This window comes from Desmodus rotundus, chromosome 2, assembly GCF_022682495.2.
Source record: "Desmodus rotundus isolate HL8 chromosome 2, HLdesRot8A.1, whole genome shotgun sequence".
NCBI lineage: Eukaryota > Metazoa > Chordata > Mammalia > Chiroptera > Phyllostomidae > Desmodus > Desmodus rotundus.
The window spans coordinates 167,957,438-167,985,306 of record NC_071388.1 but is presented as its reverse complement, the minus strand read 5'-3'; the positions used below and the strand labels follow the sequence as shown (position 1 = coordinate 167,985,306).

The 27,869-nt window shown below is 32.6% G+C and overlaps 1 protein-coding gene across 4 annotated transcripts in view; it reads left to right on the top strand.

The window, feature by feature from the left end:
• The window catches only part of NCKAP1 (NCK associated protein 1), a 107,771-nt gene that overhangs the window by 40,714 nt on the left and 39,188 nt on the right, over positions 1-27,869 (top strand). For 2 of the 4 annotated variants that reach the window (XM_053918832.1, XM_053918834.2), the window contains 13 exons: positions 1,964-2,050; positions 2,250-2,306; positions 3,308-3,450; positions 3,539-3,629; positions 5,794-5,931; positions 6,728-6,776; positions 11,224-11,380; positions 13,821-13,877; positions 16,050-16,146; positions 16,391-16,497; positions 17,170-17,302; positions 19,657-19,738; positions 21,634-21,692. In XM_053918832.1, the coding sequence (XP_053774807.1) occupies positions 1,964-2,050; positions 2,250-2,306; positions 3,308-3,450; positions 3,539-3,629; positions 5,794-5,931; positions 6,728-6,776; positions 11,224-11,380; positions 13,821-13,877; positions 16,050-16,146; positions 16,391-16,497; positions 17,170-17,302; positions 19,657-19,738; positions 21,634-21,692 (1,257 nt within the window). Of the gene's footprint in view, positions 1-1,957; positions 2,051-2,249; positions 2,307-3,307; positions 3,451-3,538; positions 3,630-5,793; positions 5,932-6,727; positions 6,777-11,223; positions 11,381-13,820; positions 13,878-16,049; positions 16,147-16,390; positions 16,498-17,169; positions 17,303-19,656; positions 19,739-21,633; positions 21,693-27,869 lie in introns of all 4 variants that reach the window. The other 2 variants (XM_053918831.1, XM_053918833.2) reach the window with 1 other exon arrangement.

The following is a 27,869-nucleotide window of genomic DNA, read 5'->3' as shown; positions in this document are numbered from 1 at the left end:
TTCGGGGGAAATAAAGCTGAATGAGAAATTTAGACCATAACGAGATTTTATTAACAAGGGAGGTGCTAGGCATGTGGAATGGTAGAAAGAATAGTTTTTTAGGAGTAAGAAGATGAGATTTCTAATCCTGGCCCTGTAATTAAGTAGTTACAACACTTGGGGAAGATTCTTTTAAGTTCTGTGGGAATTAAGTTCTGAATATGTGAAATGAATGTATAAAAAAAGATCATTAAGGCCCATAATAAGTATGATGGTGAACGTGGTTTTTTTTGTCCAAATTAGAAATTGAAAGGAGGCACTATTAATAATGAAACTCAGCAGCAACCAAATTATACTTGTGCCTCTTATCCTATTATTGTGAGTCTACTTTCACCTGTTATATTTTCAAAACTCAAATTCAAAGTACTGAAAAGGAGGAAAAAGGAGTAAGACATCAATCATAAATGTTTGATGTTGTTGAACAAGGTAGAGGTAGTATAATCATATGGAATAGAATCATTTTAAAATAAGTATCTTTGATGTGGTAATAATTAAAAATATACATAAAAACATAGAATTATTTTGAAACAGATACATTGTTCAAAATAAAATCAGCTACTCATAGGTAAAGCTAAAAACAGTTATATGTCACTATAAGTATATACCTTCATTTGCTTGGCATTTGTGAAATGAAATACTTCATTTATGCACGTTTTCCAGACATAATTAATTTTTAAAATCGCTTTGGGGACTTCAGTATTTAGGGTAATTTACCCTGTAATAGTTGGATCTACCAGACTGCTGTGCTTCTGTTTTAAATAGTATTTTTATAGTTTTTTTTGATTCTTCTGGTGTTATGTTCACTGCTTTAAATACTCTTGCTTGTATAATAGTTTAATGAAACTATATATAGAGGCACTTCTTACCCCAACCCCTCTGTGTAACGTATACAAGGAACAGTAAAAGGACCTCAAAACTGAGGGCTTTCTGATAGCAAGTTTGAACCACTTTGTCATTTTTTCTCGTTCAACTAGACTAGTGATTCTCAGACCTTTAATGTGCATTCAGATCATCTCAGTATCTTATTAAAAAGCAGATTCTGATTCAGTAGGTTTGAGGTGGGCCTGAGATTCCACTTTTCTAACAAGTGCATAAATGATATGGAAGTTGTTCTTCTGTAGACTGCACTCAGTATCAAGGTTCTAAATGTGTTACTGGACTTCCAGCAGTCTTATGATAGAAGGCATTAAATATAACTGGATTCTTTCACAAATCATATTACTGGTAATTGTTGTTTTAAAAAGAAAACTTAGGACTTGTAAATTTAATAATATAACTGATTGAAATAATATTTGTCTTTTGTATTCACATTTCCCTCTTTCATATGTTTACCAGTGTCTTAACTCTAGTTTTGCTTCTTTCTCATTTCTTTTTTTGTTGTTGTGTTTTTTGCTTTTGTTTAATGTATTATTGTGTTTTGTGGATCTGGTCAGGGAACCTTTACTGTATTTTATGTTTGTATCTACATTTTATTTTGCATGCGTAACGTGGCTTTGCCTGGATGTTCTTTTTGGTAAGTTACAAATTTATAAAACATTGTTTTTTGTAGTGTAAGTTACAATGTTTTTCACTTTCTTTTCTTCCACTTCTAGTAATGTGATCATGCTCATAAGTGGTTTTTTTTTTTAAAGTTCATTTGATAATTATTTTTCCTAACATTTTACAATTTTCCTTAATAGTAGTGCAGTTTGATACTAACCTGCTTTGATTTGTTTTTTAGCCTCACACTGTCAGTTGCTGATCACTATTAGTAGTTGCTGTCTCAAGTATTTTGGTTTTTTAAAAAAGCCTTAATCATCTAGAAATATTGTTCTAAAAGCGTCTGTTTTCACGTAGCAATCATAGAAGAAAATAGTTTGTAGTAAAATTAAATATTTTTGTTCTCGGTGAACAGTGCATTCTAATTTTGTTTTTACAGCAACAGCTTGCACAGCTACAGAAAGAAAAATCAGAGATTCTGAAAAATCTGGCATTATATTACTTCACATTTGTAGATGTTATGGAATTCAAGGTATGTATTTTAATACATAAAATTTAACATTTCAGAGGTTGATTTAATATTTGTTAATTTTGCAAATTGCTTTGTCATTTGTAGATAATAAATTAAAATTCTTCTAGAACTAAATTTTCAAATATATATTATTTGTGTGTGTTTCTGAATTTCTTATTATTTATATAGGTAAAAAATTAAAGTAAACTTTTATTTTCAGGACCATGTTTGTGAATTGCTCAATACTATTGATGTTTGCCAAGTCTTCTTTGATATTGTAAGTATTATTTTCAGAAGAATTTCCATTTCTCCTCTTTATTTCTAGTATACTAAGGGGACCAAATCCTTTTCTTTAGAGAAAATGTATACAACTCATATATAAAGTTTTAGCATTGGTTACTTGGCTTCTTTTGTACTATGTTTGTACAATAAGGAGTTAAAGTGTATTTTCTTTTTATCTTGTTTATTTGATTCACTGCATATAAGTCTTGTACTTACTGAGAAGTATTTGTTCATTTTAGTATTTTAGTAGGTTCAGTTAAGCAAAGTTAAGTGCATAATGATTTTCTCTGTTAAGTGCATAATGATTTTCTCTGTAAAAGTCTTTCTTGATAGAATCTTTCTCAGTGAGACAGTTCATAAATATAGGAAGTCAAAGTGAAAAACGTCTCTACTGACTTAATGGCTAACCTTTTCACTTACTTAATACTCCTTTTCTTGCTTGGTGAAACTGACTCCAGTGTTTTCTTTTTAAGAATATTTTGTGTATCTTTTAAAAGGTTTTATTTATTTATTTTTAGAGAAAGGGGAAGGGAGGAAGAGAGGGAGAGAAACATCAATGTGTGGTTGCCTCTGGTGCACCCCCTACTGGGAACCTGCCTGCAACCCAGACACGTGCCCTGACTGGGGATGGAACTGGTGACCCTTTGTTTTGCAGGCCTGCACTGAGTCCACTGAGCTACACCAGCTGGGGCTCCACTGTTTCTTATTCTCATTTTGGTTATTCTTTTAAACTGCTATTAGTTTGAACAGGGCAATAACAAACTCTTTTTCATCCATAAAATTGTGTCACAAGCACAAAACTGTATTTGTAATTCCCAAATTTTAGACATGGTGTTGGTAAAAGGAGTTAAAATTTCAGAAATGAGGATAAAATAACTAACTATAGAAAGTTATTAGCTTTTGGTGGCTTCCTTGAAGATTGGTGTGTGTGTGCATGTATGTGTTTAAAAGTTGGCAAAATAGGAAGGAGTTAAACTTGATGTTTTTTTTTTCCAGACTGTAAACTTTGATTTAACGAAGAACTACTTAGATTTGATCATAACCTATACAACACTAATGATATTGCTCTCTCGAATTGAAGAAAGGAAGGCAATCATTGGATTGTATAACTATGCTCACGAAATGACCCATGGAGCAAGGTAGACAGACCTGCAGTATACAAATCTTTGTGAAATTCTCAGTTTGATGGCTTTACTGCTCAGTGAAATTTGATATGTCTATTTTAAGTGACCGAGAATATCCACGCCTTGGTCAGATGATTGTGGATTATGAAAACCCTTTAAAGAAGATGATGGAAGAATTTGTACCCCATAGTAAGGTAAAAGCTGGATTTTTTTTAAACAAAGATTTTAAATAATTTTTAAAAGATTTTTAAAATTTACTTTTAAAGAGAGGAAAGGAGAGAAGGAGAGGGAGATAAACATGGATGTGGGAGAGAAACATTGATTGGTTGCCTCTCATATGTGCCCCACCAGGGACTGAACCCGCAACCTAGGCATGTGCTCTGACCAGGAATTGAACTGGCAACCTTTTGCTTCGTGGGGTGATGCCTAACCAACTGAGCTGCACTGGTTAATAAGAGCGGGTTTTCAGATGTGCTTTAATAGTCATGTGATATAGATTAAGTGTGGAAAGTTAGAGTGATAAACTTTTTGGAAAAAAATTATATGAATAATAGCTGTGCATGGTTTTATCTAATTGTGAACCAGAACACTAATTAGTTAGAATTTGCATATTGTATAGAATCTCAGTAATACATTGATCCATTATAGTTTTGGGATTTAATATAGGGTGTAGAGGCAGTGAAGTTGAGTATTTTGAGAATGACTCCTGCTATACCAGACTGCCTGAGTGCTAATCCCTGTTCTGCCATTTGCTAACTGTGCAATGTTGGACAAATTATTTACTGTATGTCAGTTTTCTTACCTATAAAAATGGAGTAATAATAGTACCTACTTGTATGATTATTATGAGGATTGAATTAGTTACTTCATTAAAAGTATTTAGATAATATAGTATTTGATAAATTTTAGCTGTATTATTATAGGCTTTTAAGAGAAAAAAATTAGAGGAGTTTTGTGGAGGTAATTTGGAATGTCTCTCCTTTATGATATATTGAAAAAAAAAAAGGTTTTAATGAAATAATTTTGGTTCTAAGGAGTCTTGCCATTATGGCTTCTTTGCAGTAGTGCTAATTCAAAGAACCATTGTTCCTCAACACATCAAGGGAATTTATAGTTAGCTTATACATCCATATTATTTATAAATAAGGAAATTGAAGTCTGGAGAAGTGACATGAGGAGCCATTTGTCAGCAATAGTGGTAAAACCAGAACTAAATCCTAGGATATTAGTGTCTTGGTTCATTGTTCTGTTTGGATGATAAGAGAATTTTTAGTAATAGAGCATTTGTATGAATCTATGCTTTTTTTTTTTTTTTTTGACACATAGTTAACACCAGTTTTTATTCTTTTCCTACTTAGTTGATGGAAATTTCCTCAAAGCCTATTGGATCTCTTTTTTAAGTTCTCTCTCATCATTAGAATGTGTACTAGACCATTCATAGTTACTTGAGGAGAATTGACCATTTAGATTAGATCAGTTATTTCCTAATCTTGATGTTTCTGATGCTCCATGATATCTCAGAGTATCGTGTATTTGCTAGGATTTGTTAAAAATAAATTAATTTTAATTTAATTAATTTAATTTTCAAAACCTATTCCCAATTACTTGGTGAAGTATAATAGTATTACAGATACCTGGGTTCTAGTCCTGTAAGTTCTTTTCCATGAAATTTTAGGTGAAGTGCCCTGTATTCTGTGTTCTGAACAAACTCCCTGGCAATTTATGTGCAGCCTGATTAAAGAATCATTGTACAGAATTTTTAAGAAGCAGGGATGAATAGCAGAAGACAGTTAAAAGCAAGCAAGAAGCAGATGAGATGAAAACTTAAATACCTTGATGATAAAGCTGTATAGTTAACAGACCAAGTGGCAAATAGAAGTTAAGTAATTTATTAAGATAGAGTACAGTGGGTTATTTTTATAAGGCATTCTAGGAGAAATATGAAATATGTCGAGCTCTATTAGCACTTAATCATATAACCTTAATGTCTTTCTCTTCAGTGAGAGTTACCAGAGTGGAAAGTCATACACAAAAGGATGACAGTAGGCTTTCTACTCCTTTGAAATACAGATCCTAAAATTGCCAAACATTTTGACCTTTAAAAGAGTAACATGATTTCATAAGCTAAACTCTTGTCCAGGAATGCAGAATCTATGTAGTTTTCATGAGACTTAAAAACAATATAGAAGAGGGTCACTGGGATGGGCCTCCAAGAAAGAAACATAGTTTATAATTAGGCTCTGTTGTTTTGAGATGGTACAGTTAGAAGTATAAGGCAGTTGTAACTGCAATTTAAATGGAAAAGGAAAAAAAAAAACATTTTTATTCCTCAATTTTCTTTTTCCCTATTTTCATTAGTCTCTTTCAGATGCACTGATTTCTCTTCAGATGGTATATCCTCGAAGGAATCTTTCAGCTGACCAGTGGAGAAACGCCCAATTACTGAGTCTCATCAGTGCACCCAGTACAATGCTTAATCCTGCACAGTCTGACACTGTATGGTTCTACTTTTCCCTTTTATGAATGAAAATAGTAAAATTGATTAAAAACTCAGTTACTAAGTGATACTGCAAAGTCCTAATTAATATTAACTTGTCAGTGAAGTTAATTGTAAAATGCTCAATAGTTAAGTAATACAAACTATTTAGTGTTTTTATTTCTAGATTTTGGTGCTAGGTTAATACAGATAGTAGGGTGAGTACTTTCTTTTAAAGTTTAAAAGTTTGCTGTGTTCTCTATGGTAGAAAATTTGGAAAGTACAGACATTTATAAAGAATGAAAACAAAAATTAACCCCATATCTTACGAACTAGAGAAATTGTTATTATATGCTGTTATATTTCTTTTTAATCTTCTGTGTATATGAATATAGGGGTTATGCACACATAGTTCCTGATTTGGGTGAGACAGTGAACATCCATTATACATAAATCTTTTTAACTTGACTAAAATTTTATCCTTTGGAATACTGCAAACTCTGAAATAGACTTGGGAAATTTAGAAGCTGTCATTCATCAGATTGAATAAGATTTAACAGCAGTACTTTTTAAAAAGAGATTGTAAGGTGTATAAATTTGAAAGGAGCACCACTCTCATTGTCCTTTTTGGACTGCAGGTTTAAATATAGGTTATGAAACTTTTATCCAACTTTTCAAATTCGTTGTGCTATTTGAGCCAAGAGTTGAGTAGTGAGAATTCTTAAGAGTCAGAGGAGAGTCGTTTCGTATGGGTGTTGATTTTTTTTTAATACAGAATTTCTTTTAATCACAAATTTATATTTTTCTCTTTTTAAGATGCCTTGTGAATATCTCTCTTTGGATGCAATGGAAAAATGGATTATCTGTAAGTAAAATTGAACAGTTTTGTGATTACCCCTCAGGTTTTAAGTTTTAGAGAAAAATAACAGGTAACATGTATTACTTCTAGAGCAAGCACTGTGCTAAGCCTTCTATATGTATTACCTCATTCAGTCTTCATACTGACCCGGTCAGGGTACATCGTCTGTTTTATAGATGAGGAACCTAAAATTTAATCCACGCAGCTAGTAAGTGACAGTGACAAAGTAAGAATCCAGACTAACTCCAGTTCTCATGGTCCACATTATATTGCCTTTCAGTATAGCCAAAACTAAATTTTTGTTTTGTTTTTAATGATTTTTTAACTATTGCATTCATTCAGTTAAGGTTTTGGTATTAATTTACTTCAGAATGTATAATAAATGACTCATGTGTTTGGCAGTTTGTTAGTTGCAGGGGAAATAAAATTATTCCTCATTTCTGCTCCTAAGAAGTTTACAACTATGGGGGAAATACACATAGAGACACACCTATAATACAAAATGAGAAAAGCTATAATGTAATTCCTTTTACCACCCCCAGGTTCACTGGCAGAAGGGAATAATTTTGAGCAGTTTGTGTTTTTTATTTGTTTCAATTCTTTTTAAAATTTTTAAAAATTGAAATATTTTTAAAATTTTATTTTATTTTTTTATCACCATTTTTCCCCATACTCTCTTCTACCTCCACCCACACCCTCCCCCTAGTTCTTCCAGTTCTTGTTTCTTGATTTATTGATCTTTTGATACTGTGTACTGACTTTTGTTACAATGTATCTATATAGTGAGAGAGCAGTTTTTCTTTTTTAATGATTTTTGGATTGATACTCTTATAAAATACAATAGAAATGAATTACTAGAATTACCAGAAATAAAGTAACAAGCAAAGACATGAAATGAAAACTCACATTTTTAATTATTAAATTTAATTTAACAATTAGATTTTGTTAAGGTTTCTATTCAGAAATCATCAGATTTTTATGAAAGTTTCTAAATACTTTTAATTTTTCTCCTTAATCTTATTATGCACTGGCACTTTGAGTAGCACTCTTATTAGTATAAAAAAGCTGGAATTTAGCACCAACTCTCTGCTCTTAGCCATTTTTATTCATTATAATTTTTTATATTAATCAGGTTTGTGATATATATTTTTCTATAAGTATAGCTAAAATTTTCATGCCTTGTCTTTTAGTTGATTCAAAAACCCAGCTTTTGAAGTACTGATTTTGCTCAAATACGTAGTGATCCTTGGTTGTTTTATGTTCATGGATATATGGCTGAAGAACTGAGATGATTAGTAGATTGAGGTGGCATGTGCAACCTCTAGAGTTGCATAGCCCTGTTTTCTCCAGTCTTTCCCTTAAGTGTGAATGCTGATTGCAGGGCTTTGTCTAGTGAACAGAGAGATGGGTCAGAAGGCAGGTTATCCTAGTGGAAGATATGTGGGCATGAAGAAGGCAGACACATTTGGGATAACCACAGTTGCTAAAGTAAAGAGGGTTTACTCTGAGTTTCGCTGCTTTCATATATTCGAGCCTTCAGTAGAATTAATATAAAGATAAAGAGTTACCTTAAACTGTGCGCTTCTTTTTTTTGATCTCAGTTCCCACACTAGGGCTTTTCTACAGAAGATGTTCTATTTTCTTTCCTTCTTTTTTTAAAAAAAAGATTTTATTTATTTTAGTTTTAGAGAGAGGGGAAGGGAGGGAGAGAAACATCATTGTGTGGTTACCTCCCACCTGCCCCCCACTGGGGATCTGGCCTGAAACCTGACTGGGAATCGAGCTGGCGCCCCTTTGGTTCGCAGGCCAGCAGTCAATCCACTGAGTTACACACCAGCCAGGGGAGAAGATGATCTGTTTTCTTCAGGGCTTTGCTCTTGATTAGTTCCAAGTGTTGTCCCTGGACCAGCAGCATCACATAGGAACTTCTTAAATGCGCAGAATCTTGATCTGCACTCTAGATGTACCAAATCAGAAACTCTGTGGATGGATCCCAGCAATTTGTTATTTAATAAGCCTTCCTGGTGATTTTGATGCAATCTAAAGTTTGAGGATCATTGGTCTACAAGTACATTATACTCTGAGGCCAAGAGTTATTGAGGTCTGGAATTTTGAGGACACAGATATTTGAAATGCAGTTATAAAGTAACTTATCCTGATGTTCTTTTCAGTGTTTATTCTTGCTCTGTTGGTTAGGCTCAGAGGACTCAGGGAAAGATCTCTCTTTATGTCTGGAGTTTTGGATTACTTATTCCAGTCTCTTTTTAAATTGATAGTTCAGTTTTATGGACTTTCTGTCTTCAAAGATTTTCTTTTAACTTTCTTCTCTAGTAGTGGTATTCTGTTTTATTCTCCATTACTTTTATGGCTTTAAAATTAAAAAAAAAACCTTTTATTCTTTCATTCAGACCTTGGAAGGGAAAGTAGTTTAATATATGATTTAATTAATAAACTATCCCCTTAATCTTGAACAGTTTATTTTAAATTAATTTTTGTTTCTTAAGCAAATGGATATTCTTTAATTCATAATGTAAACCTTGTCTTAAGGAAATAAAATATTTGGTAATCCATAATATAACTGATAATATTTTCAGAGAAACCTTTTATCAGCAGCAATTTTGTGAAATCTAAGGGAGATGTGAGACACTAAGTGAAATCTCGTTTTACTCAGGGGTTAAGAGTAAAAAGAGTTAGTACATTCAGCAAAAAAATCATTTATAAACAAAATTTCTCTTGAGTATTCTTTCAGTTTTTGTACATGTATTCTTTTTTTTTGGTTGCATAGCAGATCAAATGATTGGCTTACATCTAGGGGCCCTGTTGTATGAGAAATATTTTTATGCTGGAAATTCAAGGAAGTTAAATATACTGCTGCATGAATAGATTCCACAATAAATACCTGTTTAAAGAGTTAGCTTGCTTGTGTAGTGGCATTTTTTAAAGAAAGGTTGATCTAAGAAGAATTAAAAGATAAATGCAAGTTATGTGTTAATGATTCAGGAGTTTAAAGATGGGAGTGACTATTGAGAATTATAGGGAAATCTCACAGAAAACATGATTGGTTTGTACCTAGACAGTAGGCATTGAGTAAGTGTTGAATGAATCATAAAAGAAGGTTTATGGCCTATTGTAGAGGGCTAGAGAGGAGGCATCAACAAACATATATAGGATTATAGGGTGGGGAACCCCCCAAAAAGCAGAATTATCTTCTCGGGGGCAGGCCACTTGTAGTATAGGCTTTCCCTGTTAAGTGAGTATTCTGGGAACCCATCTGTATCAGTGTACCAGCTGGTGTTGTGAGAGGCCGAGTTCAGCTTCAGTGAATTTTTTTTTGAAGGCTCTTTCAACATTTGCCCATTTCATGATGGGTGATTTACAAGTGCACCTGCCCACACCACACTGAGTAGTTCAGCGGTTTTTGACCAAGAACAGCATGATCCCCATACCCCACCCTCCCTATTCACCTGATCTCACTCTGAGTGACTTTTTTTTGTTTCCTGAATGAAAAAGTCCTCAAAGAAATGTTTTGCTGATGTGGAAGAGCTGAAACAAAAAATGGCAGAAACACTAAAAGTCATCAAAATCAGTGAGTTTAGAAACTGTTTTGAGCACTGGAAAAAACGTCTCGATAGAGGTATTGCATCAGATGCCCCTTTGAAGGTGACTGAAGTTTAAACATGTAAGAATAAACACACAATTTTTAATTAGTACCGTTTTTTTGGGTCCCCCTCATATCTTTGTGTAGGATTTCCAAATTAGATAACAAAAGGTTAAAGATACTGGAATTCATATAATAGAGAACAGCATAATACAATGAAAGAATTTTAAGGGTAAATAAATTTTCCCCAATTTTAAATGGGTTTAAGCCTAGCTCTAATTTAATAGTGTAACTTTAGTCAAGTCTTTGAACCTTTATTTCTTCAACTACAAAAGAAGAGTACCGACCTGCTCTATCTACTACACAGGATCATGTGAGATAATGTGTGGAAAAAATGATTTAATACACTGTAAATTGCTATGAAAATATGATACTATTTCATTTATTGTGGTGATTTAGAAAAGTAGATTAGCTTTATTTTTCATTAATTGCAACTGTGATGATTATATGTTAATTAGTAACTTTGATCTCTAGCTTAAAATATTTTATAAGTATTTCCAAAACTATCTCTTAACTCATTTATTAAAAGGACTTCTTTCACAACCCAGAAGTGATATTTTTCCCCTTTTCTGTCAGTCTGGGTTCAAAGAACTAATTTTGCAGAATAGAGAAAATTATTGAAAAAGCAGTAATTTTGCCATTTTGTATGTATATGAATTATTACCTGTCACTTAAAAGCCTCAATTTAGTGATTGTGTTTACATTTCTGTATTTTTGAAAAGCTATTTTGTAACTGAAAGAGCTTAACTTTGGGAAACTTTTATATTTGTATTTACTATTCTTTTTTATTTAAAGTTGGCTTCATTTTGTGCCATGGGATCCTCAATACTGATGCAACAGCACTGAACCTTTGGAAGCTAGCTCTTCAAAGTAGCTCTTGCCTCTCTCTCTTTCGGGATGAAGTTTTCCACATTCACAAAGCTGCAGAAGACTTATTTGTAAACATACGAGGGTATGGCATTTTCAGTTTGTTTGGGGTTTTTTTTTTTTTGTCTTTTTTGGATAAGGATAATGAGTGGGTTATCTTCATTGAAGTTTTGGGGATAGAGAAGGGTCATATCATGCAAGAAAATACTGCCTGCATCATCTTACCAGTCATAGCAAGTTTTTAACAGTCATCCCTATACGGTATTATTCATATTTTTTAATAGGTGACCTCACAGATTAAAATAGCTAGTGTTCCTGCCCTTTTCAAACTTGTATTCCAGGAGAAAGAAGATAGGTCCTTTTTTTGAAATCATAATATGGTTTTAGAGAAAAATATTGCTGAAAATATCATATACATTTTAGAGTTTTGATTTCTTTAGAAGTGCTATTTTAGATTACAGTGCATTTACAAAAATATATGAATCAATCAAAAATGTTTCATTAATTATAAGTTATAGAAGTCAGACCCCTGCATTATTGGAAATTACGTTTCCTTAATGGGAAGGTATTCCAGATGACTCACTTATATTCATTTTCTGTAAAGCAAATAATTTTCAGAAGTTCCTTTAAATTTTTAATGCCTGCATTTTTTTCACATAAGGTTCTATAGCCAATATATAAAAGGCAAGTTGATCTCAGACTTGATAGCAGTTATGAAATCTTTTGAAATTAGGAGCATCTGAAATATTCTGGGATCCCCTGTACCTGGAAGTGTTATGTAGGCTTGTCAGTTTCAGCTAGAAATTAAATTTACTACATTTATTTCATACCCTATTTTGTAATGTCCTAGTTAAATTGAGGTAAAAATAAAAAGCATCTATTAGTTATTTAAAAATAAAGATATGTTTAACACTCACTATTAAACCAGTGTCTCAAATTTTAGTTTGCGTAAATTACTCTGGGATGTACATTAGAATCCATGTTCCTGGGCATCATTCCAAACCTCCTCTATCTCCTGTATTTGTTTCTTGGAGAGGTTAAAGGAATCTGCCCCCTCCCACCACACAATAATTTATTGAGGTAAAATTTACAAACAGAAATGTACACATTTTAGATGTAAAGCTCAACAGTTTTGCGTATAAATACTCTTGGTGAACACCTAGATCAAGATATAGAATATTTCCATTATAGCCAGAAAATTCTCTTTTGCCTCTTTCTGGTTAGTGCTGTCACTTTGGCCCTCCTCCCCTCACTCAGCCCCTTTCTCAAGTGTTCACTGTTTTGATGGGCCTGACATTTTCATTCAGGTAGTTTCTCAGTCATGATATGAGAAACAGTACCCTGTGTACTTTTCAGGTCTTATTTGGCTTTTATTTTAGGTGGTGGAGTACCCAAAAATACTGAGGTCATAAGGGTTTTATTGAAAATCATGAAACTTGTATGATGTCTTAATGTATTGGCAATCTTTATGTGGAATCATATTTAAATATATGTAAACATTTAGAACCAGGTAGTCTGTGTATAATGAGTGAGCTTTTGTTATGCATGATACAAGTAAGTTTAATGACACCATAAAATGAGTTGTCTTTTTGTCATGCTGTTTTAAAATGACAAAGTTACTATTTAAATATCTCTATTTAAAGTTGAGAAGTTTTAATTTTTTATTAAACAGTGAATGATAAATCCAATTTAAAATGTGAATTATCATACTAATTACAAGTCAAACCCTAAGTATGAAAGCTTTATACAAAGGACAATGATTACAGAATTAGTATATTTTGGACATGTGCTCAAAGAACATATAAATCTTAGAATACATAATTCACAAGTTGAAGTTCTTAGTGTTAACTGGTTTTAGCCAGGTTTTCAGGAAGATAGATAGGTTTTCTTTAAAATTTTAGGAATTTTAAATTTTAGTATCTAGTATTCATGAAATTAACATATTTTTTACTATATATTTCACATGGCACCTTTAAACTGTTTGATGTTGGTGGTGTTTCGCTTAAAGTAATCAAATGCTTTCCTGCTCCAGTTTTCTCCACCACAAAACACCCATCCCTGAACAGTCACTAGAGTTGGTCAATAGTATATGTTCTTTCAGAATTTTTTTTCAATGCTTATGAGAATGTACAAGAAGTCAGAAGTGATAAAAGGTCAGAAGTAATAGCTTTGTCAGCACTTTAAATTTTTAGAAACCACTGTTTATTACACTGCAAGTATAATGTTAGTGTCTCTCTTGGGCTTAAGAAGTATATTTAATAAAGTAAAAATCTACCTTGTGAATTTTATTTTATTGTTGGGTTTAATGTATTTTGAAATTTATTTTTCTAGGAAGCCTTGACAGGGTACTTAAGGTGCTAGCTAGGAAAGGATGTAGGCAGATACCTCCATGCATACCCAGTTTGAGGGCCAGTTTTTCTTGTTGATAATATGTCATTTTTAATTGTTAGTATTTGATTAACTTATTTTGACCATTATTGCTCAAATTAAAATTAACGTGGTTCCAATTTTTTTTTTGCACATAGCTATAATAAACGTATTAATGACATAAGAGAATGCAAAGAGGCAGCAGTGTCACATGCGTAAGTAGTTCTGTCTTACCTGTGGTACTTTGAACCAAGAAGAATTTATTTCTTAACGTATTATTTTGTTGAAGTGAGTGCATATTGATGGCATGCAGAATGTGGTAATAGAAGTGGGGGACTTGTAATCAATAAGAAATAAGTATATGACCTCAGTATCTGTAACCTTGGAGTTAGTGCAGACCAATTTTAAATATTTTTGAAGTATTTATAAAAATGCTCTAAGGAAGTACCATACAAATGAGTTTTATTTTATATATCATTCAAGTCTCTTACTGTCACTGTGCTTCTGTGCCAGTACTTTGCAAGTTGGGATGATTTTTGTACTCTTCATGAAAACTGACATATCTTCATATTCCAGATAATACTTACTTTTCAAAGTATGTTAATCCCACACCTTTTTCAAGTTTTAGTAAATATGTTTGTTAGTAAATATATAGATAAATTAAAATTAGAAATTGGTATATTTAAGTTCTTTTCAAATTTCTTGGGAAATAACTACAAACATTTTGATACTTCATTTTAACTTTTGTATATATAGTAAACTGGCATAGAATATTTATATGACTCATCGGCATTTTTATAAGGCAGAAAGAAGGTAAGTACTACTGCCATAGATGGGAAATATAAAACCACGGTTTTAGAATTTTAGGTTTAGGCTTATAGGATGAATATTGAGAATTTAAACCATCTTTTTTCATTGTTGCCTGCACTACATAATTTCCTCATGCATATTTTTTTCACTTAAATAAAATGCTTATATTATAAAAAGACCATTCTGTAGTATAAATAGTACTTTTGACTGTGTTAGAATTACTTTCCTGTCCTACAGAAATACGTAAGATTATCACTTCTTCATGGAATAGACCTTATTGTAGCAGGTGTATGGTGTTGTAGCTATCCTATAAATATCTTTTAAAAGTAAGACATTTCTATTTATTTTACTTACTATATAAAATAATCACAAATGTTATACAGCAATAATTTCTATCACTCACTACCGTATGTCAGTTATAGTACTTTATAATTTTTCCTTGATGTTAATAACATCACAGACTGCTTGCAGCAACCCTGTGCAGTAAAGTAGTCAAAATATTAGCCTACTTTCTTAGAAATTATACCAGGTTACTTTATTATTGTCAGAAAAAAGCTTGTCACAGGAATTAACATAACATTGTTAAAGTACTATATATGAGGCATTATGGAAGATATATTTTCTGAGGCAGGTGTCATCTCTGTTTTATAGATGGCTGAAACTTTAAAAAGGTAGAACTTAAGGTAATGTAAGCAGAGGTGGATTTTAATCTTCTACAACTAATCTACAGTCTCACAGCAACATTTCTGATATTGCATATACCTGATACTTGTTTCTTTGGCATGTACTGTGTGTGTGTGTGTGTCCATTTATTTTTTTGTACCTGTATAAGTCTAAAAACTTCTTACAGCAGTGTATATTTTTCATAGTACTAGGACTTGGAATAGTTAGAACATTTAATAATTTTTTCCCATGTTAATATATGAGAATAAATTTTTTACCTGTACTTTATTATTAAAATATTAAATACCTGGTATATGAATGCCTATGGTTATCCTTCTCTTTCCTTGTCTTTCTCTTTTGAAGTAGAGTACTAAATAGATCTCATCCCAGTATTTTTATTGAATATAGCTCTGTTTAGTCAGCTTTTTATATTTAATAGAAATATACTTAGTAAATAAGGATATGGATAATTAGATATTTATTGTTGTATCTATTGATTTCTGTGTAGGTAGGGGTGACAAAAATGTATACAGTAGGACAGTGAGTGCTTTCAAGGATTTTACAGGCCTGTTTATAAAATGCCAAGCTATATGGTACTAAAATTGCAGTGCTTAAGCAAAAATAGACATCTGGATATTGGGAAATGCTTCTTGCAGTAATGGTCTTGAACTTTGGGTAGTATTTTGATAGGTAGAGAGAAACAATATAAACATGGTTACAAAAGCAGCACAAAAAAGGCAAGGGTAAACATGAGAATGATAAATCATTTAATGACAGATGCACAGAACATGATATTTGTAAGGGGCTTCTGTTTCATAAAAAAAGATTTGGATGTTGACCCTAAAATGATGTTATTTAATTGCCAATAATAATTTTAGTAGAAACCTAAACTATAATAGCATCTTTTCCTGTAGTGGTTCAATGCACAGAGAAAGACGCAAGTTTTTAAGGTCTGCACTGAAAGAATTGGCTACAGTCCTCTCTGATCAACCTGGCTTGCTGGGTCCCAAGGTAATTGATTTAATTCTCATTTCAACTAACCATTCTACATTTTCCTCACTTTTTCCTTGTATGTATGCTCACTCTCATACATACTTCTAACATCTCTTCAGTCATCTCATTTCTGCCAATGTCTTTTTGAACTTGACTTTTATCAATTCTGGCCAATGATTTTTATGTTTATGAATAGGTTTTGTTTTTAATCTTTATGTGATAGTAAGCAGTGTTTTTTTGTTTTGTTTGTTTTTTTAATTAGGCGCTTTTTGTTTTTATGGCATTATCCTTTGCCCGTGATGAAATTATCTGGCTGCTTCGTCATGCAGATAACATGCCAAAGAAGAGTGCAGATGACTTTATAGATAAGTAAGTTAGCAACATTTAAAAAATTCTCTTTTGTATATTTTGATTTATAGGCTGTGGAATTTGGGGCCTTTGAAATAAAAGTTATTTTGAAGAAATTTTAAGGCTTTTCATATTTGTCATAAATATTTGTCGAATAGCATTAGGTGATGTGATTTAGAATGCAAAGTCAGATTGAATTTAAAATTATGGCTTTTAATGTTTCCTAGTACTCTAGGAGGGCATAAAGTTCTTGTTTGCTTGCTATATCCAGTAATTTTCCTGTGGGATTCAGTTTTTGATGTGACATACACAAAAATCTAAGAATTCTTACGGAGTTGCAACCAAGTGTGTCATTTGAAATGTCTTTTATTTTTGCCAAGTCCCTCAATAGAAGTTAGATGAATGAAGCAGAGAAATAAGAGCATACAGAAAATCTTATTTCTTCCCAGTCATCTGTTGTGTTTTTAAAATGGTTATTTATGTTCATTTGAATTTTCCTCTATCATTTTTTTAGTCTTAGCTTTCCTTTTGCTTTCTGTGATTTCTTTATTCATATAATTCTAAAACATAGTTGACGTTAAATGTTTAATAATGATTTTTCTAAAAAAATTTCTTATAGTAGTATCAAAGGCAGTTCACATTTTCCTTGATAATAATGCATTTTGAAATCTTTTTCTTGAATTTAAACAAAAGGCACATTGCTGAATTAATATTTTACATGGAAGAGCTTAGAGCACACGTAAGGAAATACGGACCTGTAATGCAGAGGTACTATGTGCAGTATCTTTCAGGCTTTGATGCTGTTGTCCTCAATGAACTTGTGCAGGTAAAAACTATCTCATGTTATTCTCCTGTTGTGTCTTCCTTTCTTTGTAGTAACTGATCTGTTGTTCAACAAGCATTTATAAAATGTAATCTTGTTACGTGGTAGAGATACAAATTAAATAAGTCACAGTCGTATCTTTTCAAGGGAGTCATTAGAGGGGAGAATGTATGAGTTTGGTTCAGTGTGATAGGCATTATGCTTAAGTATGTATAAAGCTCAGAGTGAACACAATGCAGGGAATGATTCTTATCTTGCTGGTGGAGATACACAGTAACTAAATTGTACAAGGCCTTCCAAAAGAAGAAGTTAGTCATAAATGAGATCTGTTACTAACAAAGATCATCCTGACTCAGTGTGGTTGATGGCTTACTGGGGGCCAAGGGAGGAGGCAAAGAGATTAGAAGAAAAATTGTAGTAGGCTAGGTGAGAGCTGATGAGAACCTGAACTTGGACAGTGTCTATAGAGTTAAAAAAAGAGGTGATGGAGACATATTTGATAACTAAGTATTAGAGAAAAAGTAGAAGATAAATCTTTTTGCGTTAGTGTGTTAGAGGATGGGTAGTAAAAATAAAAACAAAAAAAATCTAGATATCCTAGTTTAAACATCCTAATTTTATTTTCAATTTGAATTTTCCTCCATTTTTAGTTCCAGGTGTTTGTTTTTGGCTTTTCATAATTTCTTTATTTGGTCTTTTTCATTGTAATATAAATTTCTTTTATTTTTATTCCCAATAAACTGTAAAGAAAATAGTATTTATTTTGCTTCATTTTATAAAATCACAGGTATCTAAAAACTGCTGTAAGTTAACATTTCATGTGAAGGAAGAATATCACCAATACTTTTTATATTAAGACTGTACTAAGGCTCTAAAACTACTGGTCTTCCAGAGAAATAACCACACATGAAATCTTCATTTTTTTTTGAAACCTACCTAAACAAGCAAATAATGTCTTGTGATTGTTTACCTTAAATTAAATACAGCTTCTAAATTATTCTAAGCTAGTGTTTCTTTTTTTTATCCACTAGATGGAGCTCAGATGCTTCCTGTCTAGAATGTCTACTAAAACAGAGAATAGAAAAGCTGATTTTATTCCTCCTGTGTTATTGCTTTACTGCAGTTTTATTTGAACAGTTATTACTTACCAAATATATCAGAGGCTGTCATGCTTTCACAGTCTAGAAAGTAAATCAGACTTCTGGTTTCATTTCATTTTGAAACTTGCTGTGGCTAGTTGGATACTTACTAATAAAGTGTATAGATTTTTGTTATCATTTTAAAATTTTTAAGTCATTTGGTGTCCTTTATGTAAACTGTATGTTAACAATCTGAGAAAATGAATTTCTTATTTTTTCTGGAATTATAGTGGTAGTAGTAGCAGCAATAATACTAATTAATGTTTGTCAAATTATCGATAGTGTATTTTGTTACATCTGTAGAACAATTCTGTGAAGGAAGGTATGGTTATCATTATTTGAAGAAAAAAGTACCTTAATGTAACTTGCTCAATATCGCCCAGTTCATAAGTAACAGCCAATATTCGAAGTGGTGTCTTAACCAGATGTTTGAACTTTTTACCACCTCTTCTGCTGTGAAGCACAAGCACAGTGTTTTTAACCATTTGTTGGAATTTAAATTTAGAACTAAGATTAACCTATTAATATAATATAGTTCATTGTAATAAGGTGTTCAATTTTTTATTATAAAACATACGTAACAAAATTTATTTTTACCATTTTTAAGTGCATAGTGACATTATATAAATTCACACTTGTGTAGGTCTTAATGTCTTATTTATGCTGTTTGTGAGCTAAGTATCCACTTTTAAAAAATTTATTATCTATTTCAGATGGAGTTTATCAAATTTTCTTTCTTTTTTTTTAGCCAGTTTGAGAGGTATTTCTTTTTGTTTCTGATTTTGTTGAGGTATAATTTACACCTAATGCAAATCACCAGTTTTTAGTTTATAGTTTTGCTTTGGCAGCTGTGAATACATTCATGTGGCCACCATAACAATCAAGGTGTGGAACACCTCCTCCAACACCTAATGTTCTTTTGTGCACTTGGTAGTTGGTTCCCTCTTTGACTGACATTCATCTGCTTTTTGTCACTTTCTGCCTTTAAGAAAAAATCATATAATGGAATCATATACTATATAACTTTTTGTTCTTGATTTCTTTCAATTAGCCTGTTTTTGAGATTCATTCATTTTATTGTATTTATCAACATTTTGTACCTTTTTTATTGCTGAAAAATATCCTATAGTATGGCTATCTGTCCACCAGTTGATGGACCTATGAATTGTTTCTCAGTTAGATGATTTTAACATTTTTTGTTTGTTTGTTTCTTTTCAGAATCTTTCTGTTTGCCCTGAAGATGAATCCATCATCATGTCCTCTTTTGTTAACACTATGACTTCCCTAAGTGTAAAACAAGGTAATAAGGCTTTTAAATAAAATCATATTTTCTTTTAACTAGGCTTTCAAATTTGATTATTAAGGAAAAGATTTAACAGTTAATATTTAAAGAACCACTTATTTTTTGAACATAACAATAGTCCCCCCTTACCTGCAGGAGTTATATTTCAAGATTCCCAATGGATGCCTGAAACTGCAGATAGTACTAAACCACACATATATATCTCCATGCACAGTTGACCCTTGAATAACACAGGGATTAGGGGTGCTGGCCCTTTGCACAGTTGAAACTTAACTACTGATAGCCTACTGTTGACCAGAAACCTTACCAATAACATAGTTGATTAATCATATTTTGTATCTATTTGTATTATATACTGTATTCTTAAAGTAAGCTAGAGAAAAGAAAATGTTACTAAGAATATTGTAAGGAAGAGAAAAATGCATTTATAGTACTGGGTATATATTGAAAAAATTTGTGTGTAAGAAAGTGGACCACTGCAGCTCAAACCAGTGTTGTTAAGGATCAGCTGTACTGTTTTTTCCTATATATACATACCTGTGATAAAGTTTAATTTATATTTTATGCACAGTAAGAGACTAACAACAACTAATAATAAAATAGAACAGTTATAAAAACATACTATAATAAAAGTTATGTGAATGTGGTTTGTCTCTCAAAATAACGCCATACTCAACTTTTCACTTAAAGGAAGTGCTTACAGCTTCTCTTTGGCATGTTCAATTTGCCAGCATCACTGTTGCACTTTTGGGGCCATTAAGTAAAGTAAGGATTACTTGAACAGAAGCACTGCAATACCAAGATAGCTGATAAGTGACTAACTAGCATGTACCATATACGGTGTGGATATGCTGAACAAAGGGATGATTCATATCCCTGGGAATTTTAAGTTCACGTCTGTTCAGTCTTAAAAGATGTCATATACTGGACTGCCTCTCCATTATTTGAATACTTTATTTCAATAGGTGTATATGGTGGTGTAGTTTTATATTCTTTAAGAAAGAGGTATCAGAAACTTTGACAGTTTCTGAGTAATAAATAATTTATTTTATTACACTTACATAATGAAACTATTATAAACTTGCCTGGTGACATTTAGTTTATATAGTTATATTGTAGAACTTTAGTGTGCTATTTAAAGTTTCTATTCACTGGAATCCTCAAGCTCTATTCTAGCTCCTTTAAATTGACATGTAAACACCACTGAGAATCAGAGTTGAAGAGAAAAGTCTACACTTTACATTTCTCTGAGAATATAACTGTCTCCTTTAACATCATCTTTGTAAGATTTGAGAATTATTTCACTGTCTTAGCTATTAATTTTTTTATTGCAAAATACACATAACATGAAATTTACTCTCTTAACTATTTTTAAGTGTACAGTTTGGTAGTGTTAAATATTTCACATGGTTGTGCAACCAATTTCCAGAACTTTTTCATCTTGCCAAACTGAAAATCTATGCTATTATATAGCAACTCCCCATTTCCTCTTCTCCCAGCCTCTGGCATCCATCATTCTTTCTGCTTCTATGAGTTTGACTACTCGAGATACCTCATATAAGTGGAATTATATAGTATCTGTCATTTTGTCACTGGTTTATTTAACTAGCATAATGTCTTTAAGGTTCAGCCACACGGTAGCATGTGTCAGAATTTCCTTGTTGTTTAATGCTCCATAATGAACCACATTTTGTTTATCCATTTTTCTGTTCATGGACATTGGGGTGCTTCCCACCTTTTGGCTATTGTAAATAATACTGCTGTGGACCCTGCTTTTAATTAGTTTGAATATGTACTCAGAAGTGCAGTTGTCTTAGCTCTTAAAATTTGAAATGTGATTATAGATTTGTGAAATTGTTAATTTGCTTTGTAAACTTTTTCTTTTATTATAGTTGAAGATGGGGAAGTGTTTGATTTCAGAGGAATGAGATTAGATTGGTTTAGATTACAGGTAAGAATAACTTCATAATTTTCATTATCATTCTGTTGTTATTGAATACCTTAGTTAACATGAAGACATTACTTAAAATGAAAAAAATACTCATTGTTATATACCTGTTCAAAGGATTTCTTTTGTATAACTAATTATAATCTTTACCTCATAGAAGAAACTTTTTATTGGTATGTAATTGATATAACATTATATTAGTTTCAGGTTTACATAATGATTCAATATATTGGGAAATGATCACAATAAGTCTAGTAATATCTATCACCACACAGTTATAAAGTTTTTCTTGTGACAAGAACTTTTAAGATCTACTCTCTCAGCAACTGTCAGATAATAATACAGTGGTCCCTCCCTTATGTGAAGGGGGTACGTTCCAAGATTCCCAGTGGATGCTTGAAACCATGGATAGTACCATACCCTATGTGTACTGTTTTTTCCTTTATTTACAAACCTATGGTAAAGTCTAGTTTATAAGTTAGTTACAATAAGAGATTAACAACAATAATTATAAAATAGAACAATTATAACAATGTACTGTAACAAAACTTACGTGAATGTGGTCTCTCTCTCCAAATACTGTATTGTACTGTAGTCATCCTTCTTGTGGTGATGAGAGATGATACAGTACCTATGTGACGGGATGAAGTGAGGTGAATGACAAAAGCATTGTGATGTAGTGTTGGGCTACTATAAGGGTTACTTGAACACAAGCAGCGCCACTACTGCAATAGTTGGATGTGGTAACTGAGAAGGCTACTGAGTGACGAATGGGAGGGTAGCATTTTATGCAGTGTAGATACACTAGACAAAGCAGTAATTCACGTCCCAAGTGGGATAGTGTGAGAATTCATTATGCTACTCAGAATGGTGTGCAATTTAAAACTTACAAATTGCTTAATTCTGGAAATTTCTATTTAGTATTTTCAGACCGCAGTTGAGCACAGATAACTGAAACTGCATAAAGTGAAACCGTGGATAATGGGGCTACCATACAGTATTAGTAACTGTGATAACCATACTGGGACACTACATCCCAAGGGTTTATTTAACTGAAAGTTTGTACCTTTTGACCACCTTCACCTATTTCACTCAATCCCAATGCCCTGCTTCTGGCAAAGACCAGTTGGTTGTCTTTGTCTATGAGATTATTTGTTTTGTTTTCTTATTTTTTTAGATTCCAAATATAAGTGAGGTCATATAGTCTTTGTCTTTCTTTGTCTCATTTATTTCACTTAGCATAATGCATTCAAGGTCCATTCATATTTTTGCAAATGGCATAATTTCCTTTTTATGGCTGAAAATACTTCAGTGCATGTAGATGTATGTATGTACACGTATATGCATATACACACATATATACAGTGTATACACACATCTATATATACATAGAGACACACATACCACAACTTCTTTATCCACTCATCCATCAAAGGACACTTAGGTTGTTTCCATATCTTGGCTATTGTAGATACTGATGGAGTGAACATGGGGGTACAGATATATTTTTTTGAGTTAGTGTTTTCATTTTCTTTGGATAAATCATAAGATGGTTCTGTTTTTAATTTTTTGAAGAACCTCCATTAACTGTTTTCTGTGGTAGCTGTACCCATTTAGATCCCCACCAGTAATGTATAAGGGTTCCCCTTTTTCCACATCCTCGCCACCACTTATCTCTTGTGTTTTTTTAGATAATAGTCATTCTAATACTAACAGTTGTGAGGCAGTAACTCATTGTGGTTTTGATTTGCATTTCCATGATGATTAGTTTGCTGAGCATCTTTTTATGAACCTGTTGACCATCTGTATATCGTCTGTTCATATCATCTGCCCATTTTTAATTTTTTTAAAGATTTTACATTTTATTTATTTTTGGAGGGAGAGGGAGGGAGGTAGAAAAAGAGGGAGAGAAGCATTGGTGTACAAGAGAAACAACAATTGGTTGTCTCTAGCACACACCCAACTGGGGACCTGGTCTGCAGCCCAGGCATTGTACCCTGACTGGGAGTTGAACCGGCAACCTTTTGGTTTGCTATCCACTGAGCCATACCAGCCAGGGCCATCGGCCCATTTTTTAAATTGGATCGTTTGTTTCCTTACTTTTGAGTTGTATATAGAAGAAACATTTTGTACTAGTTGTTAAACTTGGATACATATTTCTAACTTAGACCAATATAAAAGGGTTTTTTTTGAATGAAATAGATTATAATTTTTAAATGTCCAGATGTTTAAATTCCAATAATCTCTCTTGATTATTTTGATTCAGACACAGGGTCTGGCAGAAGTAGTAATGCCTGCTTGAGTGTGGTTGGTAGGGTAATAATACGGGTGTAATAATTTATAGTTTTAATTTGAACATTTCACCTAAAATGTCACATGGTGTGCTTGAGTGTGATTTTGTTATGTTACAGACTTACATGCTTATGATTTTGTAATAAAAGATTATGTAATAAAAAAAGGGTGTTATTTATGCTGGATCCTGTATTTAAAGTGAAAGCACAAATTTTTTTTTTTGACAGAGTATTTAAAATCTAGAACCAGTTGATATAAACTTTAGATTTATGGGCCATTTATAATGTTCTGTCATTAATGCCCATCTCTGCCATTGTAGTGTGTGAGCACCTTTAGACAATAATAAATGGGGATAGCTGCATTCCAATAAGACTACAAAAACAGGCAATTGGTTCACAGGTCATAGTTTATAATTTCTTGATTTGTTGCTGAAAATTTAATTTTTGTGAAATGCAGACATAAATACTAAAAAAGCATTGGACTTTAAACATTTTTATTTAATATGTAATTCACATAAATTGTTTTTGGGAGCCTTTAATGTTCAAGCCTAAAAAATTTGTGTATATGGAAATTTAATGATAGAATTTAATTGCTTCCTAAGTATTTCTAATAATTATGGGAAAACAGTGGCCCAGTTTTTAATAACTTCATATTTAAAAATATGTGTATTAGTATATTCTCTTTATAAAAAAAATCAAAGTATCCAGAAGTAAAGTAGAAAATGAAAGTTTGTAGTTTTTCCAGCCTCATTCCTCAGTAAGACTCATTTTTAATAACTGGGCATATCCTTTTAGGTGTTCAAACATGTAAATGGGATTATACTATATACTGTTCTGCAACTTAAACATAAAATTTTTGTTTAATTAAAACAATAATATAAGCAGTACATGTTTGTTGAAGAGATTTTTAGATGATTATAGTCTCAGGAAGGACTGGATTCCTAGTAAGAACGTACCTCTGGCAATTTGCTTAGTTCCTTTAGGTGCTTTTGCTTTTCTTAGGTTGTTTCCTTACAACTTCAAATATATAGGCACTTTCTTGTTATGTGTTCTATGGCAGCATATTCTTAGAGATGATTTTATAACCGAGGCCAAAAGAATTAAGTAATTTGCCTAAGCTTACAGAGCAGGTTGGGAGATTAGGAAGAACACTTAAAATACCACCATCACAAAATATTAAATGTGAATATATTATAGGTTATGTTCTTCCTATTAAAATATTTACTTTAAAATTTTTTATTCAATTTATTGAAGTGATATTGGTTAATAAAGTTATGTAGGTTTCAGGTACAGTTGTGTAACACATCATCTGTATATTGTGTATATTTACCACCTCAAGTCAGGTCTCCTTCCATCACCATTTTCTTCCTATTAAAAATAAATTTTAGAAATTATTTCTTTTTTTAAAAGCTCTGAATAGTACAGAAGTAGAGCTTATAAAGTGAAACAGAAGTAGAATTACTCAGCCAAAGGATATGCTCATTTAAAATTTTCAAAGTCATTGTCACGTGCTTGAACTGTTTCAGTTTCCTGCTCTGTTTGTGAAAGTGCCTAGAATCGTTTGGGTTTGTAGAATTTTGTGGAGATTTAGATGCATTTCAGATGTACCCTTGTTAAATACTTCCAGGATTATTAAACTTACCCAGTTGAATGAGTCACTTGAGAATTTTAGCTTTATTCAGTATGGTAGAATATAAAGCATTTCAGAGTATTAAGAGTGTAGAACTGTATATCTCTGTGTGAGATTTTTTAAAAAATAACATTTTATTTATTTAGTTTTAGAGAAAGGGGGAGGAAGGGAGAAAGAGAGGGAGAGAAACGGTGATGTGTGGGAGATACATTGATTGGATGCCTTTTGCATGTTCTCACAAGGGACCTGGCCTGCAACCCAGGTGTGTGCCCTGACTGGGAACTGAGCTGTTGACTTTCTGGTTTGCAAGCCAGCACTCAATCCATTGAGTCACACCAGCCAGGGCTCCCTTTGTGAGATTTTTTAAATACCTGCATTACCCGCCCTCTCATTCTTTCATGTATTCCATAGTTGCTTATAATAGTTTACTAGGGTTGCCATAACAAAGAACCACAGGCTGGGTGGCTTAAACAACAGAAATTTGTTGTCACAGTTCAGGAGGCCAAAAGACTGAAATCAAGCAGCGTTGATTGCTTCTGAGGACTGTGAGGGAGAAACTGTTTCATGCCTTTTTCCTAGCTTCTGGCTATCTTTGGTGTTCCTTGTCTTGTATATGCCTCATTCTAATGGCACTTCTCCTGTTTCTCTTCCTTATGTGCATATCTCTGTGGCTAAATTTCTTCTGTTTATAGGGATACCAGTCATATTGGATTAGGGCTTCCTCTAATGACCTAATTTTAACTTGATTTCCTCTGTACAAACTCTGTTTCCAAATAAGGTCTCATTCTGAGGTACTGGAGACTATGAGTTCAACATACCATTTAGGGGGACACAGTTCAACCTGTAAACATTGTTCCTAACCATAATTGGGACATATGGTCACTCAGTCCCTTTCTACTGCATAATAGACTCTTATTTTTTAGTGACATTAGGACAAAGCATACCAAGGAAGGAAAGAATGGGACATACAGTTAAGCCAGGAAGTCTTGTATAGGAAAGAGGGCAAAAGTACAAGGTGGTTGGCAGTGTCCAGAATCTAGGAGGTTCGTATAATGAATTAGCGATTTTCAAACTTTTTCATTTCATGGTACACACAAACTAAAATTCTGCAGCACACCCCAAAATACATTTTTTGCTAATCTGACAAAAAACAGGTATAATTTTGATTTCATTTATATCAGATGACTGTTGTTACGTTGGATGTTTTCATTTTTTATGTGACAATCTAAGGGAAAAGAGGTCAGTACCCCTGAGTAAATAGACAGGTACTGCATGCTTTAAAAATTCTTATGGCACACTAGTTAACAATTACTGATACAGATGATGAAGAGGTCAACAATGAAGGTTCCAAGCCTACAGACCACACTGTAGGATATAGGAGATACAATTGAGCAGTATTTTATAATATGTAGTAGAGTACAAGTAGAGTACAGATTCTCTTTTGAGGACTTTGTAAATCTTGCGATGGAGACAAGGCACACAATATGAAAAATTAAATAGCAGTTGAAAATCTAGAAGGTTAAGTTAACAGATATCATTGACAGAGCATAATTATCAATTAATCAGTTTTCTCAGAAGGAAGAATGCTTTTTTCCCACACTGAAATTGCTAGTAATGGCTTACAGAGAAAGCAACAATTTACCCAGACATTGAAAGATGAGTAGAATTGAATAGGAAACTGGCTTACATAGGAAAAGGGCAAACAAGAAGGAAAGGGCAAGTTAAGAGACTTTTTAGTTGTAAAGTATTACTACAAAAAGAAGCAAATCTTTGTAAGAGATGAATGATCATTGATTAGGTAGGAGGACAAGAGTTGTTAGATACAAGCACATAGCCAGAGAGAGAGAGGTGTGTAGATATCAGTAGGTTTTGAGTAGAGCAGGGCCAAAAAGGATAATCCTTTGGGAGAATTTCTATAGTATGCTTTGTGCCTTCATTAGAGTTCTATCTAATTTTGATCCTAAGGCCATTGGTCTTTTATAGGTTGTTTGATCTTTCTTTGTCTTTTTTCTAGTCTTAAGAGAGAGATAGTCTTTGTCATCTTTTCCTACTTCCTAAGGCATCTCGTTTCCCCTGTATTATTTCTTTAGTTCCTTTAGTTCCTTACGCATCTCCAATCACTCTTTTATTTATCTTCTTCCCTCTGTCTTCCAATTTACTTGGGTTATTCATATGTTACACTTTTATTTAAACCTGTTTTTCTTATTTTAGTAACATGTTTCTACTTTCATTGTTTTCAAGCAGTTCAAATGAGTGATT